At 41.0% G+C, this 22,916-nt stretch overlaps 1 protein-coding gene across 4 annotated transcripts in view; it reads right to left on the reverse strand.

Moving 5' to 3' along the window:
• Positions 1-22,916, reverse strand: part of LOC140565047 (5'-AMP-activated protein kinase subunit gamma-1-like) — a 100,150-nt gene that overhangs the window by 13,968 nt on the left and 63,266 nt on the right. For all 4 annotated transcript variants that reach the window (XM_072690797.1, XM_072690814.1, XM_072690805.1 and 1 more), the window contains 3 exons: positions 18,622-18,673; positions 10,370-10,479; positions 6,378-6,459 (listed from right to left, as the gene is read on the reverse strand). In XM_072690797.1, the coding sequence (XP_072546898.1) occupies positions 6,378-6,459; positions 10,370-10,479; positions 18,622-18,673 (244 nt within the window). The remainder of the gene's footprint in view (positions 1-6,377; positions 6,460-10,369; positions 10,480-18,621; positions 18,674-22,916) is intronic.

Here is a 22,916-nt window from a genome sequence, read left to right on the forward strand (position 1 = left end):
CTGACGTCCCAGCCGTGCACACGCTTGGACAGTAATGGAAGTTGGCTCAGTGTTCTGCAGCTCATATACACAGAGCTGCTCACTACGGCAGAAAGCCCAAGAACATCAGAAACACATGGCCTTTCACGGCTTATTGCTTTAATGTTTCAGTGCTGCTGTTCTCCTGAGTAGTTAGTTTTTACCTGCTACGTGCTGGAAGACTCTGGCTGTCAGACCACAAACAAGCAGTATGATACAATCTTGGGGCATGGTCCAAAAGTTTGTTAGCAGGGTCTGTTTATAGAGGTCTAGGGTAATCTGGCATGTTCCCATATGCAAAAGTAACCATGATTAGCTGTCTGAGACCACTTGAACGGCCCTAGTGTTAAAACACCCGTAACGTGTGATAACGGCTGGATCTGGCAGTGGGTTTGGCTAGGTGTCAAAAGGCAATACTTTTATGGTACTGACATAATAATATTACTGACATAATGACCAGCCATAACGTTAACAACACTAATAAATGAAGTGTAAAACATTGATTGTTCATCTACAGTGAACAGCAGCAAGTGAACAATTAGTTCTTGAAGCTGATGTGTCAATGCAGTAAAAATGGTCAAGAGTAAGAATGAAGAGTGACTGACCTGAAGCAACCTGTGATGACTAAATGACAGGGTCAGATCATCTCCAAAAACATCAGATTGTATGGGGTGTGGCATGCAGTACCTACTTAAAGTGGTTCAAGAAAGGAACCTCCAGTGAATGTCGACAGGGTCATGGGCACCTAAGGCCTACTAATGTGCCTCATGGAGATCCCACCTGCATAAGTCGTAACATTGAGCCTTAGGACTTACAGGACTTAAAAGGATCTGCTGCTAACGTCAAGGTATCATATACCACAGAACACCTTCAGAGGTTTTGTGGAGTTAATGCCATAAGTGCTAGGATTTGTTGTGGCCGCACGGGGGGGCTACACATTATTAGGCAGGTGATGGAAATGTTACAGCTGATGAACAGGTGTATCATCATTATTCACCATAAAAAAAAAAATAGGGACATTTTTAGGAATGGGAGTTCTTGTGAAATGGGATGTGAAATTTCCTCATTAGACCACATCCATTCAGTGAATGTGTTAAGATTAGATTTGGGCCTACGTCATCTGATTAGGAGAGCTGCTTCCCCCATATCCCCCAAGAAAATTCATCATCATCATTGTGAAATGAGTTACTGCGATAAACACATTGTAAGGGCTGTGATAACAGAATGGATGCAGTTACAGAGTGACGTAATTATTTTGGAGGCACTATTAGAAGCCATGCCTATCCACCAACGTAGACTGGAAGCCCACATGTACAGCTCAGCAACTAAGCTATGCTTAACTAAGAATCCTATTGGTACTACTATCCGTTTCACCAATGATTTATAAATAGCCAGCGAACAGCGGAGGACGGCGTGCTGCTTTATTTATTAAATGGGTTAACAACAACAACAACAACAAAAAAAAAAAAACTGTAGAATTCACAGTGCACCTTGCTACAATGACAAATTAGGTGAACACTGTGCACAATTTTAAACCAGCAGGATAACGACCTGCTTGCCACAGAACAAACTCTAGTCTGGCTGACTTTTAGACAAGAAAGACTCAGACGGGCTGACTGCTGTTGAAAGGACAGAAAGCTAAATGTAAAGTTTTTCCTGTGGTCTTGGAGCCATAGCCCACACACTAAGCCATCACTTTTGCTTAGCTAGCTCAGTTATAAATCCACAGACCGTATGGCAGCTCAAGGCAGCTGTGTTGGAGCAACAGAAAAGCTAAATGACACTGGTTCTGTCAAGCTTGGACTCCTAGCTAGACATCTAGGCGTTATTTAGATTTGCCTCCTCTCCTCTCTGCATGTTGCTAAAACTGTAACTCGCTGATCAGGGAGCTCACACAGAGTCCCACATGGAGGGAATAAGCTTATTTTGGAATGTATTAGAAAGCCACAGAACAGAGATTTGACACATCAGACAAGTGTTGAAATACAGCAGTAAAAAGAAGAAACGCTTCATTGGTATCAACTGTCCACATGAGGTGCTGTACGTTTCTCTGTGCTCTCTACACATCGGTCCTGATCTCTGCCGGTCTAAGCAGTCGAGCAGACACCAACAAGGATCAATAGTATGATATGACTTACAGGTTCACAAATGGGGTCTCCATCTTTACAGAAGCACAACAGCCCCAATTGCATAAACACAACAGTGTGGGTAGGCTTTAGCCATGCTGCGGTTATAAGTTTGAAGGGCAGGTAATGTGCCTGAAGCCCAGAGTTGTGAGCCGTGCCACAGTTAAGCTGACAGATGCTCAGCCTCTGCTGTTCTCCGGAGAGTAGCACTCTGAGCTCTGTTAATTAAAAATCACCACCTACACCTGCTTCTGCAAACCCTCTCCACTCACTATCCTAATCTGTTAGATGCTCTCCAAAAAAAAAAAAAAAAAAAAAAAAAAAAAAAAAAAAAAAATCACACACCAAAATAAAAGTCCTACTTCAGTGCCTCCTCCTCCTCCACCACCAGCAGCGCTTCACAAATACACAAACGAGGTCTCCCCCCGGAGCCTGAGGGTAAGTGTGTGCGGCAGCCATTATAGCTGATGTGACTCAGCAATTCCCACAGATCATGCTCACCTGGTCTGGAACACTGAGAGCATACATCACAGACTACAAAAGCAGCGCAGAGGCAGCTACAACAGACTTACGGCATCAAAACCATGCTTTACATCAGCACACAGCCCACTTCAGTGAATAAAAAGCCAGATATAAACATCCCCAGGGTGCACTGTGATCGAATCACACAAACCACATTCGGAGGTGGTTAGACACGGAATGGGTTTTCTGTAATCGTATACAATCAGACAAGCAAAAATGGGTCTGTTAAAATAACATTTTCTACAAGTAATTATTACTGCAGATACTGATTTCTGTCTCTCTCCATCTTCATTTTTTACAGGAAATAAAAACAAAAATAAACACTGAACGCTCAAGTATTTCAAGATACTATCCGAATAGAAGATGCATGTTAACGTGCAAGTGTTAACAGGCACACAGAGAGCCTCAAAAACGATTTAATTTGATTAAAAAAATAAATAAATCAATCAAATAAATCAAAATCCAGTGCAACCAAAACAAGCCGTAAAACGGGCCAATTTCAAAACCCAAGCTAAAGCTAGTGAACTGGTAAAACATGCCAGCGCTCTGGAAAAACATGCTGTTGTTGAAACTGGAGAGCAGCACATCACCACCAGAATCCGCTAGTTAATTGAATACAGACTGCTACACAAACCAGGCCTCGTGATGAATGCTTTTTCTGAGAGAGTGAGTGGGTAGAGCTAACGACTACAATTTCGTCAGCTTGCTAACAACACAAGGGGTCCAGAAGAGACAGCAAGAGGATAGCAACTCTGTCTGGCAAGACTTTGACCAGTCACAGTAAACCAGCCAATGAAAGCAAATACTTTTGATCACCTGCTACAAAAACACAGTTCTAAACTATATAAATTCAGAATATCAGCCACTGCGCATTGCTTCATACTATCAGAGAGCCAAATCATCAGCTGGAAGTAGAACAGAATATTTCAGTGAAATGTAGTGGAAGGCTTCTCAAACACTTGCTTGTATACGACACCCTGCTGTTCAAGACTGTTCCAATGAGTCAGCTTATGCACACTAGTTACATAACGCAGCTCATCTATGCTCTCTACTGTGTGTATTCCTATGTACATAGATGTGTGTGTGTGTGTGTGTGTGTGTGCGCGCGCGCATATACACACAAGCCTCCAGCTGAATGGAAAAAGACAAAGTGGACAGTGTATTCCTTTGCATAACTCTGCTGCTATGCATTAGCTCAGACTAAGGTGTACACTCAGGACTCCCTGAGCTTCCTCTGTGGTGCGTCATCTAATCCCTGCAGTGGGAGGAGGCGGGCCAACTTCACTCGGCTCCTTTGAAATGGCAGGAAAAAGCTTTATAGGACAGCGGCTGGCTTATGAAGTTAGAGAACAGCAATTACAGAAAGAGCAGGAGGGGACCTGGTTCAACATAGTAGCACAGCACCAGGATACTGGTATAGGTCTCTCAGGTCTATATTACTGTTTAGTGCTGTGTGAGTGACAATCTACTTCATAAAACAGTGAAGTGACTCCTGCTGGGCAGTTGGTTTGCTTTCTTGATTTCAAACGAGCAGCAATAAAGAATGACAACAGTCAAATCCCATCACAAATCTTGTCGCAAACAGTCCACACTGACACTATGCATTCCGTCGTGAAGCAGTAGGGAGTAGTAGTGTGTTTGAACAGTGAGCATGACAGCCTACTTTTAGCTGCTTGTCTTAAGTGATGTACTTGAACTAAAATTAGCTCATTTTGAGGCTTAGAAGTTTATAGCAGACATCAAAACCATAACAGAGCAGTGACAAAGATGACGGAATCTGAAGTGCAAAAATCTGTCCCTTGTAGCAAGCTTTGTTGTAGTAGTGGCATCATTTCTAAACAAACACAAAAAAAAAAAAAAAATAGAATTTTAACATGGAAATTTGTGCTGCATTCTGGTGCTCTCCGAGACTACAATACAGAAGTAATTGCTGTAAAACTGTCAAGTAGTTCAACAACTACACAAATTCAGGTCATGTCTAATAATATCCTTTTATAACCCCAGCTCTGTTAAAATTGGAGGCCATTCTAAAAATCATTTGTGCTCTGCTGCCTCCATAATGGCCTGATGTGCTTGGGCCTCAATGATCACCAATTACTTTGCAATTTAAAGTTAAAAGCTTAAGAGTTCTGTCAGTTTATTAAAATCTTTTTGTTTTATAACAACATGATATCCTCACACAATTTTAATACAGTTGCAATACATCACAATATTGAATTTAATCAATATCACTAAGCAATACAGTATAATCTAGGTAAAAGTTCAACCTAAATAATCATGTAAATTTTCATTTACCAACACCACATGTTCTAAGACGACTTTAAGTTGTGTCAATAGTTTATTAAATGTGTTAGTTGACAGTCCTGGAAGGCTAAGATGTAGACTTCAGCGTTCCTTCTCTTTTAATGTACCTGCTTTAAATCAGTAGCTAATAAGCAGAGTCTTTGCGACTGGACTGCAGGTGGAAAGTACTAATCTCCACAGTGGCCCTGAAGGAACACGGTTTGCAAATGCATTAAAACTGAAAAAGAAGCATGTGTTCACAAAAACAAAAAAAACAACAACAAAAAAAAGATATTCATTCATATGTACCCTTTCCAAACATACAGCAGGACTTTAATATCTGCTGAACACTGCTGTAGAATGGCCCACATGTTTTTTTTTTGTTTTTGTTTTTTTTAGGCCAAGAGTTACTTTTGAGATGGCCTGGGAGAAAGCTGGATCTCTGCGCTCTGACTCCAGACGGTCTAGCCGCTATCCAGCACGTGCTTCTATTCTGAGTGGCTCTCTACGCAAACACTGATGTTCAGTGGGAGAGGGCTGGCAGGGTTGTTCGGTGTAATGGAGAATTGCTGGGGAGAGGGTGAGAGAGAGATCATCCTCCCACGCTCATCTCCCATGTGTGGCACTCTGCCCTACCAGGCTCGCTTAGAGGAGAGGATGGCCTCATCTGCTGATTTTCCACTGAGAGCTGATCAGCAGACGCTGAATGCCAGGGACGAGAGGACTTGTGCTATAGACACCTACGTTGATGACCTTTTTTTTTTTATTTCCTAAAGTCCTTTAGAAATTCTAATAGTTGTGACTTTGACACTAGAGGTCTAGAGCAACAGAAATGTCTGAGAATCTCTTTATCTATGCTAAACAAGTCTGTGAATATATAACAAGAGGTCTGAAGAATCAAGACATTTTTACAGTAAAAACATCAAACATCAATATAAGATTATGCTGAATCTAACCCTTATGTATAGCAACATTCCTACAATTCACTTCAACTGATGGCGAGGGCTTTCAACTGACTACAAAAATAAAACTTTCAAGTCTGGCATATTCCTAGAAGGCCCAAATCCCAGGATCTTTATGCACAAATCTTAGAAAAGCTGCTTGGAATTATGCCTCAAGCATTTTCCAAACAGTGCACAACTTTAGCTGCAAGTTAGACAGACTGGCCAAATCTCAGCACGAAGGCAGGCATGGGCGCACCGAGGGTATGCCAACTATTTCTGATTAGAGTTAGCACTCGAGTGAAGCAGAGAGCAAAGACAAGGACCTTAAACTACTCATCTGTGTTGACAGCAGCAAGCTATTACAGAAGAAGTCTCTTCTATGATGTTTTATAAGTGGTTTGAATAATTTAAGCATAAACCTTTGACATTACAACTATGAATCTTCTAACCGTGTAGCATTATGACAAATTATTTGACCACTCACCTACAAAGCTCTGCTTCTTTGTCTCCCACAGTGGGGCAGCTCGAACTCCATTGGCCACCAAGGCAAAAAAGGCCTTCTTAACCTAAGACAAAAAGAAGATGAATTTTATACATGTGAATTTACTTGCCTATACATAGAAAACAAACTGCTTAAATGAACTACATTGGCTTTAGTATTCATATTTATTGACATTATTCTGATTTTTTTTTTTTTGACTTTTGGGAAAGTAATCAAGCTCAAGTTAAATCTGCTTTGAACGTACTGCAGACAAACAACGCAGCCAGTATTTGTGTTCGGCATTTCACCTCTCTTGATGATCCTTGACACAAGCGAAGATGGACAAGCAAAGAAAGCTTGTGGGTTTTGAAAGCTATCGACTTCAACGAACAGCAGCAACACAAAGCATTAATAACAGCATCTCCAGGCTCTGTTAAATAAATAATCAGAGCCTCTCTTCTCTCTCTCTCCTTGGATTCTGCTGTAGTTCAATCTTAGACTATTAAAGTTTAATCGAGTCACAGTGGGGCGCATAATGACACAAACCCCTGGGCCTCGTCTTTAGACAAATGGAAACTCCTGGATGGGGAGGTGATCCTGTTCCGTTCCGCTGCTGCCAGCCTGCATACCACTGCAGTGAGTCAGACATCAGCCACATAATCGCTCTGCTGCTGCAGTTGAAACAATCAACATTGCATTGCTTTGGTGAAGCGATGCTGAAAGGAGCCGTCAAATAATTACGCTTATTGACAAGAGGGTGATGAATGTCCTGCTCTCTGCAAGCTCACGCCAAACATCACCCAAAACGCCCTCCGGCTTCCCTGACCATGAGAACAAGCAGACACCAACAGGTCCCTAATCTGACTGAAATGATTAAGGCACTGCATGCCTGAAGAAGGAGAAGTCTTATTGCTACACTATGGAGAGTTATATGGAACCTGCGTAGATCTGCTTAGGAGTCTGCTAGAGAGCACAGCTTACTTATGTTGGGATAATGTGAGCGCTGTTATATAACATAATAACGTTCACAAAAATACTCGTCTGAGACGAACACTTTTTTGCTTCATCATTTATAACCACAATCATTCAAAGTAGAAGAACCATGTTTTTAATAAAGATACTACGAATTAAAGGTTCTTCAGACTCACAAATCTCAATTACAAACATGGTTCTTTTTGAAGCTATGACATTGCTCAAAGACCCAAATGCAGGAACCTTTGTTTTTAAGAGTATACAGTATGTATACAGTATATTTTTTTATATGGCTTGTTTGTGTTCCTAGATTTCAGTGAATCTTAATTTCACTGCCTGTTGGTTGTATGCAAGCTTTGGCTGTGAGCTAAATATCAGGATATGTTGCAACAAAAAGAACTAAACCCTCCAACAACCACATGAAACAAAAATCCAAACATATGTAAACCCAAATATAAAAAATTAAAGGACCACTTCAGCTCCTGGCATCCTCAGGTATGAGACATCTGCCTACACCCCTATGGTGAGAACACAATCAAAGCATGCCAATAAATATAAGTGTACCAATCACAGTCACTAAGGGGCAATATGGATCCTGTGGACCAGGTCCAATCCAAGCCTTTCAATGGATCAGCTTTTAAGTTCTGATCCAATTCCGATCCTTAGTTTTGCCATAGCAAAGCACCCTCTGGCATTCTCTAGGCTTCTCAGAGGGCAACAAAAGCCAAAAAGTACATCCCTATCCCTACCCCATCCCTACTAGTTACCAAAATCAACATATTTGTTCTTCGTTCATACACAATGAGCCATTTCCAGCCATTGCTACGATGCCAATGTAACGTCCTCTTCCCAGAACAAGTTGAAACACGCAACAATGCTGTTTCTTCAAAAGATGCAACAGCAGGACACACACACACACACACACACACACACACACACACACACACACACACACACACACACACACACACACACACACACACACACACACACACCAGCTGTATGCAGGTCTGACAATCAGAACTTCTGGTGAAATGCACAGGCAACTGTGTGCAACCACGCTGCAGGAGTTCTGCAAGGTAATTTGCCTCGCAAATCCATGATTCAGTGACCTGAGAAGCTTGAGGGTGAAAGAGAAAGCTGGCTCACTGCTTTGCTTCCATTTTCCTGTCAAAGTAAAGATCACTAGCAGCTTAAAAGAAGCACCCAACACCTCAATGAGACATTCCAGCACTCAAGAGGACAGGAGGGATTACAGGTAACACTATACTCATTGACTAACACTGGGAGGTTTTTAACTGAATGTGCCCCTTTGGGTCACATCATCGCACCACAGAGGTCTTCAAAGAAGGAGTTTGAAGATAAGCCAGTTGGTGGGGACTTCTAGGCATGTTTATGTCTATTGTACATTCTGAACTGATGCAAGATGCTGACAATTAGATACAGAGAATAAAAAAGCAGGTTGGATGAGAAAGGTGTTTAAGGTGCCTTCAGAGAATGTGTTTTAAATACGCCCTCCATAGAGACTCAAATTTGCTTGACATTTAGACATAAGGTATGATGGACATTGATCAGGTTTACAGAATATCATGCTCTCCTCATTCGATGGAGTTAAATACAGCCCCATATAAGGTCCCTTTAAAACAGCAGTTTAGCTTCTTCCATTCACACTGAAGTTATACAGTGTGTTTCAGCTTAGACAGCTTTCTAAATTATGCACAATACAGGCCACCCATTTGAACATGAAACTGTTTTTCAAACATACAGTTACACAAACACCATAACTAGACCATAGATGGAAAGCAATATATAAAGAAAAAATATATAATTAATATATAAATATAAATATTATAACATAATATGTTATATAATTTTCTTAAGTAAACATTTATGTGGGTCACCAACATTTGTATGTAAAGTCGTGGGAACAGTGCAATATATTAAAACTGCTGGTATGATACTTATTTTGGGAGTTAAACATCCAGCAAAATGAGGATGAAAAAAAAGTAGTATAGAAATATAACACTAATCAGACTCTAGATCTGAGAACTGTCTGGGTGTGGTCTTGATATTCCAATGAACACAAATGACATACCTGTAAAACTCCCTATAAAACAGTGCGAGCAGGGAAGAATGAGTGAAGTGAGGAGCAGAGAGTGAATAAAAAAAATATATATATAATAATAAATTACGATTTACATTAGTGTTGTTTGTGCAGCCCAGAGACGCACACTAACCGAATGCGAACATGGCTGCTTTATTGAACGGACATAGAAACAAATGAACAGGCGAAGTGACCATCGGGTGAACGGCTGAACGAGAAAATGCACAAGCAAACAAATGTACGACCAGACGGACAAAAGAATGGATGGAGGTCAGATCAACCAAAAGTGGAGACTGATGGCAAAATATAGGGGGAATTTACTTGTTATTGGAATGCAATTTATTAGTGTCCACTAGAGCAAGATTAAGCGAATTAGAAAGACATGGATTTGGATTCCATGGGGCTTTAAGCAACCATCTTTCAAGACAGAGGTCGCAACTACATAAGGGCAACAAAATACATGAAGGTAATGAATGAATTAATGAATAAGCAAATAATCAATTAATGCATAATTCTTAATCTATATTAGTAACCAGTGATAGAATAGAGATGATCTGTCCGCTATGTCCACAACTAGTCCAACTTCCCTTAGGTGGTCTTTAGAAAATAGGGTTAAGCTCTCAGCAACACACTTTCCCATTGTGCATTTACTCTTTTCATCACTACCAAATATTTTTTGCATTTACACATTAGCTTGAACAGGTGCTACTGTGTGTGAAACAGAGAGTGACTTTGTATTAGTTAGGTTTCCAGTTTTATGTTCTACCTGTAATCACCTGCTTGATGAAAGAATAAACAGACGGGTTCTTTCATTAACCGCCTTTAAGAAATGAAAGCCATGCAGGTCATGACAGACCTGTAAGAAGCAGATAGGGTATCAGACTGAGATAGAGAAAATCTATGGTAAGAGAGCACTTACTTGTAGCGTAGTGTCGAAGACTACTAGCTTGGAGCTAGTGGGGACAATGTCATAGCACTTGTGTGACTTCATAAAGCGCATGTAAATATCGCTCTCTGACTCTTCAACAGCTGCAACGACACAGGGGAAAAAAAGACAAATAAGACCTTTACATGCAGAAGGAACTCAACATACTGCACATCATGTCACCAAATAGAAAATAGATCAAGCATGAATAATAGCTTATGTAAAACACTTAAACTAAAAGCTTTTAAAAAGTCTCAAAAAGCACAAAAAGTCCCAAGATTCTCTACAGAACTTTTTTTCCTTTAAAGGAATAAAAAGAGCATTTTCTTTTTAACTAACTAGTAAGAGGTCAGTTCCCTTTAAAATTAAGTTAGCATTAATCAGAAACCAGTGTTTCAACAGGAATGACAACTAAAGAGACACTAGCACTTAGATCTATGTGAAAGAGACATCAATACAAGAAGACCAGTGGCTTCATTATGCTGTGAGGGGCATTCTGCTGGCATGTTCTTGAACCACTCGTCTCCTTAGAGCACATTACCACAACCCTGGTCCTGGAGTATACCCTGTTCTGCATATTTTAGTGTTATCCCTGCTCTAACGCAACCTTTTCAACCCAGGAAGGAATAGTTAATGAGATGAATAATTGAATCAGGCATGTTGAGAGCACAGCAAACACTAAAATGTGCAGAGGACCAGGGTGAGGAGGTGCAGTTATTTCATTCTGGAGCATTTCTATTGGTCATCGTGAACTTTTGATAAAATGTAAAGAACAGGCAGAATCAAATCGGCACGGTTTATGGGTGAAACTATATGCTTCTATATGAAACTATATGCTTCTTCCGAGTCACATGAAGCGCCACTCCATCTTTCTGTACCGCCGATATCGAAACATCATTGAACACCTGAACATGCTTGGAGGACACCATTTGCAAATTCTGTTACGGCAGCTAAGAGACTTTCACACTGGGGAGAGGAAGGGTCACTGTATCCAGAAAGAGTAAGGGAAGTCAGTTATGCTCTCTGGAATTCCCAACTAGAGATGGCTGTGGCATCTCTGGGAATCAAACTAAACCTCCAGAGGACCGTCTGCACCACTCAGGAGCCAAAAGCATAGCAAACCTAGCACTGCGAACATACAGAACTTGTTCATATGGAACAGAAAAATAATAATAAAAAAATAAAAAAAGTCAACATTGGATGAGCAGCACAGTAGGGCAGTGTGTGTGGCAAATCTGTGTGAACTGAGCCTGTCAAAGTGAAGGCTCAGTCCTTGCACTCTGAAGCCAGTTGCCATGGCAATTCTTACAGTAGCACTCCCAGAGACTAAACAGTTTGCTGGGATGTGTCCAGACAACACAGGAGCCATTTGTTGTGTGGCTAGGATGGGGCAGCCTTGGGGGCCTCTGTGTGTCTTCCCCAGTAACCCCACATAAACTCAGCTGGCTGCTTTGAGGCAGCTCTTGATTTTTAGGCCAAGTTTGCGGTGTGAGGTGATCTCTACCGACAACGCTGCCAAGTGCCGTCTGTCAGCAGCTGCTTCTTGCTGTGGTGCACAATGACTGACAGTTCATGTCCTCTGGCTGATCCAGTGAGAGAGGTATACCATAGTACAACAGCGTTCGCATAAGGTTTATCCTACCGCTCACGACTGAGAACACAAACTCTGTGTCTTTTGTGGCTTGTAAACCCTAAGGTATTGCTACATTACACAGGAAAGAGAGCAAATTGTGGATTTATTAAAAATATGCTAAACACACTTTTTGCAGGCTGTGTGGGGTTTAAAGCAGCCAGCCGCCACCTTAAGTAGGCTTTGTTAAGGATGAGACGTAATAAGTTACAATTACTCAGCTAATATCCACTAATGAAATGCCAGGCATTGTAAACCTTCATTTATCTGCAGCATGCATGCAATTAGTCTGGAGGCAGTGTGATCACAGCTTTGGAGTTGTCTTTGTACACTTAGTCCATGACCATGTTCTCAAACCAAGTTTGAGAAAACACTATAAATGGTCATTTCCAGGACAGTGTAAATGTGTTCGAGACAAGCCTTTATTTATTTATTTAACTTCCAGTGAGAGCGTTATTCATTTTACTGGAACCATTTCTGAGGAGATCTAATCTCAGTTCCCAAAACTGGCTTTACACCCAGAGATACACCCAGAGAAAACTGTGCTGTTGGATGGAGCTACCTGCAATCTGCATTTGCAACTGTTAAGTTAATTATGCTAGTCATGATAAACCATTTTTTTTGTACATGCAAAAGAAGTCGATAACATAATTATTGTGACAGGCCTATGGTTAACATCACCACATATGGCGCAAATAGCCAAATTTGCTCTTTGCAATTGTCTACCACTACGTCTAAGAAACATGCAAGACCCCTGTCTGTCCTTATCAGAAAACAGCACTTTCATCTACGAAAGATAGGAGAAAAATCAGGCTCCACTCTCATTTGAGATCTGGAAAAACAACCCACAGGCGTTTCTGTCCATCCTTCCCATGTGAAAAGACAAAACCACTGTTTTTGTGATATTCTTTATGGAATGTGTTTGTGTTGGATGGTAAGAAGCTGAAAATGCAACGTCCAAGACTGAGCTGTAGAGGTGTGAAAAAACTCCCTACATATTCATGCAGAAAAAAATATTAATAATAGAATTTGAATCTCTCAAATGTTGTGATGCATGAGCCATTAGAAATGCCCTAAATTGACTGGGATTTCCCCTGAATGTTAAGGTTTATGTTTATTTGCTGCAGAGAACTCAATTCTATTGGCAATACTTCTCTACAGGGAGTACACAAGCAGTGTGTGTGCATTTGCATATGCATGTCAACAATGTGTGCAACTAAAAATAGCAGAACGAATTCATTAGAAGACATGTCCACAGACGTTTGGACAAATAGTGCAGTATAGATTCCTCTTGTGCCACCAAAACAGCTCTGACCCATCAAGCCATTGACTCCAAAAGACATAGCCAGCATTAATTTAACCAGCAGACCGGATCAGATGGGCTAGCCTTCGCTCCCCACACAATGAGCCTTGGGCACCCATGACCCAGTCAACAGTTCACCACTGGTTCCTACTATTTCCCGACACTGAAAAAGGAGTAACTTGTACTGAAGGGCTGTTTTTGACTGGAAGCAGAATGGCACTGTATCTTGTTCTACAGCAGCACTGATTATAGTAACAGGACACTTAGGCTGGTCGTGTTAATCTGACAGTCACGTTCATGTTGCATTCAAACCTGAGTGTATCAAATTCGTCCAGGTTTAGCTCATGGAACCAAAGCTAATTAAAAAGGGGCAGCTTCTAGCTGTTGAGCTGTTGTTTTTGGGGAACCATTTTGGGTAGGCCTGTCCTGGCCTAGCCTACACAAAGTTGGTACAGTGTGTTAACCTATTAACTGCTGGTGAAACTCAAATGATCAGCGAGGACACTCTGAAAACAGTACGCCTTTATTCTAATACACAGCACTGTGTTTTTGTTAGCCTTTTAAGCAAATCACAGCCACATGAAAAGAATTCTCAAAATAGCCCAAACAATTGGCCAATGGAAGTAGTCAGGATTTACCACAGAGGCATGACACTCTGGCAAATGTCCACTGAGCTATTCAAAGAACTGAATTACTGCAGAATGGTTCCTTTGTTGTTGGACGGACTGTGTTTTTCACATGCTTTAAAAGCTGTGTACTTTAACATTGTGGACCTCCCATTGACCACATCTTCCCATTTTTCCTTCTCAAACGTTTCAAAAGATGCTGCGTGCCTCTACACATGGCCTCATTTAGAGTCTGGAACTTCGACTTACAACAAACACAGCAGTAAATTATAAAGCCTCAGTGGAAACTTTGACAATCTCATGGGTTAGAACAGTGTACAGTACCTACAAAAAGAAACCCAAAGAGAAAATTCTCACCCCATCTCCATCAATCTCTGGCTTTAAAGAGTTTAAAAGTGTGCTCATCACTGAACACTGAATACTGAAATAGATTATATGCTGTAAACATACTTTAACATACTATGCCCAAGCAGCAAAGCGGTCTGTTTCGAATTAAAGCAGCATTATTTAGTATTGGTAGCTGCTTTAAAATCCTTCAAAATCCACTGATGTGTGATAAACAGAATATTGTCTATATTGTTGCTACTCCATACTTGCTGGAATAGGTTGTTAACTCTGGCAAAGGGGGCAGAAAAACACTGATGAGAACTGTGTAACGAATCATATGTGCATTAAATCCTGTAATATACATTAGTGATGGTTCTGTATTTCTCAGCTCATCCACAAATGTGTGCAAGTGTGTTCTTCTAAAGGGTTGTCTTAGTGCAAATTCCACATACCATCCGAAGAGGAAGCCCAGAAGCAAGAAATACCAATTCCCACATAATGCTGCTTTAATTGTTTTAGGGAGGTCATACATTTAAATATATCCAGTTTTATATATGTTAGTCCACCCATTCATGCATTCATTAAATGGAGTATTTCCGCCTGGGCTGCTTTTCGCCTATGGCCAAGCTTTTTAAATGACGCATAATATAGCTCACCAAATCACAACAGAAGTCCTTTGAACACATCAGTCTTCAAGACACAGTAACAAAAAAACAGCCTGGGCTGGGTTTGCTGGAAGCCCTGCAGCAAAAAAAGCTGATCCTTAAACGGTTAAGTGAGCATCAGCTTGTACACTCTACCAGTTTAGATGATCTTAACACCAAGATGGTTTCGGAAAACTGGGATAATGGATAAACAAAGACAAGTGCTGCAGACCGTGCAGTCGCTAGTGCTTCCTCAAGGATACCACCTGCTTGTGCACTAGAAATCACAGCTCCAAAATCTCCAAAATGGTGACTTTACAGGAGAAGGCAAAATGTTCTTAACTTTGAATAGAAGTCAATGTACAATAAGAGTGTATTCCAAATAATTTGGAGCATTTCTATTGGTTTATACATCCAGAATTATTTACACAGTGTACAGAGAATCTACAGGGTTCAAATGAAATCTAAATACAGACAAAAATGGAGATGCATGGTTTGCATTGGACAGCAGCAATATACAAGTATCTAGATGAGCGAAAATGCTGCTCCTAGGCCTCTCTGGATAAACTGCTTCAGCCAAGTCAAGTCTTTGAGACTAAAGGCTAATGCTCAGAATCCCAGACACTAGGCAGTTCCACATCTAATCAGCAGTCTGAAAGCGTTTTTTTTTTTTTTTTTTTTTATCTTTCTTGACCATAAGCTAATGTTACTGTAAACAGTGCACATAGCTGGCTATAAGCTGTGGTTAGAAATCAGAATAAAGTATGATAATCCTATAGCACGGTCCTGAACTGCATTTGATAAGCTTAGAATACTTTGAATTTTTGAATAAGTACCAGAACAAACTAACTCTTAAAAACAATAATGATAAGTATGTTTCTTACTGCAGTTCACAACACTATATGAGACACCTGCTCATTCCTAGTTTCTTCTGAAATCAAATAAAAAAAAAAGTCTGTCTTGCTTTTGTTGGAGTAACTGTGCTGTTTGGAGCATTGCTGTAAAGACAACAAGTGTCTGGATGTTGGATGATCACTAACCCACCTCATGCGAAAGGTATTGGATGGCGAACACAGTTCCACTGCTCCACGGTTCAATGCTGGGGAGCTGTATACCCCCTAGCCCACACCTGGCATTAGCCATGGCCAATATTTCCATGTTTATCTTCTTTATGGAGTCATATTCTATTGGCAGCATTACAGGGACTAGACAAACTGTGTCAGCAATGGGTGCCTCATAAAGCAGCTGAATGCATTTATTAGAAGAGGTGGTTATAAGCATTTGGATATAGAGTGTATATCCAGTTGGTGACAACGATGTACCAATAGTGTAGACTGCTGATGCTGTAAAAGAACTGAAATCTGCCATGGACATACACACTTTCCATCTGATGCTAAGAGGCCTAGAGTAAGGCATAATCCATGTATTTTAGCAAAGGTTTCTGGATATGGATAACTACATTTTTATATTTTAGATGATACCTGGTCCTTCACTGTATACCAAATACATCTACATTAATGTATGTGATCTAATATTTTACAGAGATTAACAATAACTTCTATATCAAAATGGTGTTTGATGATTAAACGTAGTAAACCCTAGGCTAAAACACCTGTGGTTTTATTCAGCTTGGGAAGAGTACTTTGTTAAAATACTTTGTTTTCAGGCGCATTAATGGGCATACTGAGGAATATCCGTGAGCCGAAATGCATTTATGCTTTTTGTCTGCAAGTTCAACAAATATTTTCTAGTCATTTGAGTGCGGTCCTACTCTTCTCTGGTTACATATTCTTCTGTGGATTCAGCCCCTTAAAAGCTTCCCATAGAGGGGGGGGGGACTTTGTATTTTTCACTCAATTTGGAAGCTTCTGAATAAAACCTGGAGGACAAATACCAAGTAAACAAACTATTAAGCCCTACAGCCTTCCTTTCCCTGCCTTTCACAAAATAACATAAAAACACAAAGATTACCTAGTAAAATTCATGGTTAAAATTTAACATTGCCAGAGGTAATCCTAAACTAATAGGCTGTAATGCCGGCACTATGATCTCTGACCTCTGTGAACTTACGGTCAAAGATTGAGAAAGGAAAAATACGAATCTCTGTCTGAAGATTTGAATCTTTAAAAAAAGCAGAACTAACACATCTCCGGCCTTTTTGTGTAAATGTGCACAATGTCAACACTCACTCCCACATATTAAAGCAAACAATCAGAGTGTACCACGGAGCTGCTCTGCAAATTGTAGGGCCTTTTAAGCCTACTCCACACTCCAGCTTTCTTAAAATCACCATAACCCCTCAAGAACATCCTCACAGATTGCAGAGTATAACATGAAAACCAGGCAAGAAAAACCTGTTACATCCTCACAGGAGTGCCAGACAGACACACCCACCTCACTGTAAGGGAGAGGCAAGGAAGTGGAAGCCCTCACCAACTGCAAAGGAACATGTAGCTCTGAAAAACAGCCCCTGGGGACATTTTCACACCCAATCTCCACACAGGCACTCCCTGTTCACTCATTTCTCAGGAGGTGCAAGTGCTCCAGACTGAAGATCCTGCTATTAGAGCATAATATCCTACTGCAAATGTCCCACCAGTTATTGGCTCATCTGGATCTTATTTAGCCAAGAATTCTGACAATACAATTCTGGGTTTCGTAGGCTGGTTGTATTTTTTTTTCTTGGACATTCATTTGACACTAAACACACCTTCGCTTTATTGTACACTGTATGGGACACCAGGCAAGGCTAGGATAATTAACTAAAATCAAAAAGCAAATGAAACTGCTTAAAATCACAGAACCATATGCTTTCCAATACCATTCTCTCTTTAAAAAGGTGCATATCCATCTTATCCCAAGTTAATATAGGCTTATGTACCACAAATAGCAGTAATTAATAGTAATTAAAAAGAATTACTGTATGCAATTCATAATCAGTTCTTCGCTCTCTCGCCGAACATCAGTTTCATAGGCCCTAAAACAGAGCCCTGTGGGACGCCACAAAACATGCTAAACTAAACAGAAACCAAACAGCGCACAACAGCTTATGCATTAGGATTATCAGCTGTATAACTAACCTAGGGTTTAATTCTGTTTGGGGTGCAGTGGCTTTAATACTGAGATATGTAAATAAGCTCTCTTCTGATTGGCTGTCATGTGTGAGGTCAATGCAGTCAATACTAAAAGGCTCCCTCTAACTTCAACGTGCACGAGCAGGGCTAAAACTGCACATGTAAACATGTTGCTTTTGTGAACATGACTGATTCCTACTTTAAAACTTTCTGAAACTAAAAAAGGTTTAAACACTGCATCAAACTTATATAGACAGAGTCAGAGGAAGTCGCTTTACTACGGTATTGGGCCCTTTAAATACGAGTGCTAGCTATAACGTTACGGCATTGTGCCTGGCCAGCTGACCGGGGAAATCCGCATTTCGAGCTTACACGGCATGAAAAGCAATGAATGAGATTAAAACAGAGTCAGACGTCCTAACAGAGCCTTACCCCGCAGTTTACCACAGCCTAGTTACTCGAAGCGTTTACCGCAAACACACGGAGTAAACAACCCGGCGGGAGCAGAGAGGACACGGCTGAACATGCGGAAAAACTAAGCTAACGACAGACAGACCGACAGACAGACAGACAGAGCGCTGCCTACTTTTGCAGCACGAAAAAAAGGAAGAATACACGAACTAGGTGAACTAAGAGGCTTACCTTCATCCTCGAGGTCAAGTTTCTCCAGCATGCCTTCGGATAAACCGTGAACCTGTGGACGAGAGGAAGAGTCAAGACCGGGCTGGAAGAGGCTGGAGATCCCCCGCAGACACGCTCTGGCGGTGGCGGGGAGACCCGGCGAGGTTTGAAGTCGGGCAAAAGCCCCGCCGGCTTCGTTGTGTCAGGCTTTAATGAAATAAATCAATGACAGTTTGTCTTAAAACAGTGCACAGAGTCCAGTTACTTAAAAAATTCAAAAAAAAAAATAAAAATTCAAACTGTTAGCCTTCGTGTAGCCTGGTGCTGTTCTAGCTCCGGTCGAGCCACACTCGACTGTCGACGGTTTAAAAAAAAAAACAAAAAAAAAAACAACCACCACCATAAACCGCCGTCGTACACGACCGAAAACAGCACCAACAGAGCTATTCCGACATGCTGTCAAGCCGTATGCTGTTCAGGTCCTCGGAGAGACTGCTGTGCTCGTCCGTCCAGAGTGAATTCTGATCAGAGACCCACCCCCGAGTCGGCGAGGAATGGAGTATTCCGGTTTGCTGCAGCAGCCCTGATGAAACATTGGCTTGTCTTAAACGAGCTCGGCTTTAGCTTTTCCCCTCTGTTTGCAATCTATAAATGCAGTCTGTTTGGAGTAGACACGCTAAAGACGGGGTCTAGGATTATTCGTCCACACAGGAAAGGTTTCAGTGACCGTAAACAGCCTTATTTGTGTTTCAGAAGAGGTCAGATTTCGTAATATCACAGCAAATATTTACCATTAGTTTAGCGCTAAAGCAGCTGGGAGATGCCCATCCTCTCCACACATGCTACCAGACTTCATTCACCACACTAATCATTGTTGTGTGTTTTTTTCCCCTCACAAACACACTCCTTATGAGTTTGCCGAGGTTTTATAGTTGTGTATAACCAAGCAAATAAGCACACAGACCAATAAAAGCCTGTCCTGCATCTCCTTAGGGTCTGATCTCTAAAATGAAGATGCTGTCATCCAGGCCAAGAACAGCAGAAATACTCCACTGGGTCTTCACAGTGCACTAGTGTGGGACAGGCCCCTCTAAATAAAAGGACAGGGTCAGATTAGTTCACAACAGTGGTGATGGGATCCACACGTCAAAAAAAGAAGTGTTGAATGCTACTAAAATGACTTATTACATGAAATGATTATTGCTATAATTATGTTCATGACATAAAAACAAAACAAAAGGTTATGATGTAAAATACTTTTTTAAAAGTTCTTTCTTGAAAGAGTAGTACATGCAGGGAGCATTAAGGCAATATAATACCTTATTAAGTTACTTATTTAGCCAGTGGTGGCTCCAGGCTATTGGTGACAGGGTTGTGGGTTCGATACCCAGGCTCAGCAAGCTGACACTGTTGGGCCCTTCAAGGGGAGCGAGGCCCTCTCAACCTCTCTGCTCCCTGGACGCATTGCCGCTGCTGCGATGGTTGCCCACCGCTCTAGACATGTGTGCTCACGGTCACTGCGTGTGTGTGCTCACTGCATTCATGGGTTAAAGGCAGAGGCCTCTCTTTTCATTTGCTTTGTGGGTTCACTGGTCATTTTGGTAGAAACCGATATGGCTATTTCTTTACAACACACTATTTACATTTACATTTACATTTACGGCATTTAGCAGACACTCTTATCCAGAGCGACATACAAGGTTATTCATATCACACAGGTGGGCCAATGTAGTGTTAGGAGTCTGGCCCAAGGACTCTTATTGGTGTAGCGCAGCATAGTCACCCAGACCGGGAATCGAACCCTGATCTCCCACATGGTGTTGTAACTCAGTGGCAGGTAGTGGTGTTATCTGTTGCGCATTATCTATTTCACATCAAACTACCCTGAATTACTCTGTTAACATCCTAATTATTAAACTACATAGATGTCTATTTCTAATAGTTCAAATTCCCCTTTAAATAGTCTTGCTGTTTAACAGAAAAAAATCTGGGCCTACCTGAAGTAAAAAAGTAGGTCTAGTGAATAAACTACTTTGCTAGGTCATGTTCACTTCATATCAGGATTTATCCAATGATAATAACTGAAGATAACATTGTAAACGTGGCTGAACAAGGTAGAAAGGCAGGGCCATTTCGGCCCTCTGTATCAAGAGGTAAATAGACTTTTCTTCTCACTGAACTAATGGTAACCAATGGTGAGATTGTGGTCATTCCCTGAGGTTACTGAGATCTGGAATGCATGGAGTAAAACTTTAAACTGATCGCTTTGAGAATGGACATTAATGGCTAATCTGACCAAAAGCAAATGTGTGTTAAAGAAATGGCTGATTTATTAATGTACTACAAATCCAATTACATTTAATCCCCGATATCTGACGTGAAAGTTAAAATTGTATATTCAATTCAAATTGTGTGGTAGAACAAATTCTACTGATAGGTCAGTTTAATAATTTACTTTCTAACAAAACCCAACCTGTGATCCGTCTACAAGTCTTACTACACTGCTTTATGGGAGATCTGTACAAAAGGGGGTGTTGGATCTTCCATATATTGGAGCCTGTGTAGAAGAACACTGTTATGGCTGTGGATGGCAAATGGCTCCCACTTGTTTATGTTGCATTTTACAACACAAATATGAATGAAATATGTTATTGTTATATGTGTTGTCACAAAGAGGCCCATTTATGTGAATACAGAGACTCCTGGTGTTTCATCTAGCACCTTCACAGTGCTGCATCTGGTAGCATTATGCAAATAATGGTCACATTCCAGTGGGATGAGTCAGTAGGTGTGGCAGACTACTGTGATGAGTGTGACTGTGTTCACTATGAAACTCACATTTTAGAAGTAGATTTCACCATTATATCCATTCTTATCACTTTCACTTGCTAAAACACCACATTATGATTATGGTATAACTATATTTTTAGTCATTAAACCATTAGTAACTCATCACCCGTCCCTGCTGTCACTTTTAATATCACCTTTCTTCTTTCATACAATCACCTGCTCATTTATTGTTTCAATTGAAATTTCTTTGATTTCTTTGAGTAACTGTTTCTACTGTCCATGCAAGGCTTTCTTCACCACATTGTGGAGAGGAAAGCCTTTTTACTTCTTAGGATTTGATTGCATTCAGCGGGAAGAGAATAAGTGAGGCCAGGACTCTAGATGATCACCACACCACCTCATCCCTAGGTCCTCATCTTAGGGAACCCATCCCAAAAGTGTTTGATGAAGCACCATCAGTCCAGAGAACTGCTCCGTTGCTTCACAGCTCAATGCTGGAGGGCTCTATACCCCTCTATCCCATGACTGGAAATAGGCATGGTGCCAATGGGTTCATGTTTACCTGCCCTAGAGAGTCCTATTCTATTGGCAGTACTTCTCTACTCGGACTAGACAAGCTGTGTGTGCATTTGCACATCTGTGTCAGCAATAGATACAACTTAAAGTAGCTGAATACATTCAATGGAAGACGTGTCCACAAACATTTAGCTGTAACTGAAAGGGCAGTCCAACGGAAATGAAAGCCATTGATACATCTGTTGTAACTATGAGTACCTGCCTCGTACAATAGTGCTGCAATCTCCAGAGAAAAATGTGTTTTACTCTGCTAAAACACATCTGGCCAGACAGACAGCTGATGTTGCTACGAATAAGCTGAGTATCACGTCTGTGACTGTATGACATACAGTATTTGCATAGTGCATGCTGGGTATTGTAGTGAGGGAATTCTGTCAGATACAAATACAAAGTTATACTACAGAATAAATGCTGAAGTCATTATATACATTTATTTAAAGCTCTCCTACAAATAATAGTTCTCGGATTGGACCTACAGTTCTACTGAAAACCTTTAACTTAGTGTACAACCAGAACATTTTGTGGAGGTCCTTTAACCTTAAAAACATTTAATTTGCAATAAAGGTTCTTTTGGGAAGAAACAGGAGTTACACTCTAGTGTTGCTCCAAAACAATACCTGAAAAGCAAGAGTGTAGGGTTAGGTAAAAGAACATGCTTCATCAAAGTAATTTGGCATGAGAGCACAGTGAACCCCTCAGTTTTTAGATATTTTGCATAGTGCACAAAGCAAAATAAGTGAGTGAATAAGTGTGTGTGTGTGCATCAGTGAGTGGTGTGCCTGTGTAGGTAAGCAAGTACACTCAGGACATGCTGTGTCAGGCAAGCGAACGACACATCTGCTGAGAGCAGCCCTGAATCCCTGCTTAGATTACTGGGCAGGAGGCAAGGACAACAGCATCCCAGATGGCGATCGGTATATTGATTTTGGCCCGTGAACATGATGAACGGT

The sequence above is a fragment of the Salminus brasiliensis genome, chromosome 1 (assembly GCF_030463535.1).
Source record: "Salminus brasiliensis chromosome 1, fSalBra1.hap2, whole genome shotgun sequence".
NCBI classification, from domain to species: Eukaryota; Metazoa; Chordata; class Actinopteri; order Characiformes; family Bryconidae; genus Salminus; species Salminus brasiliensis.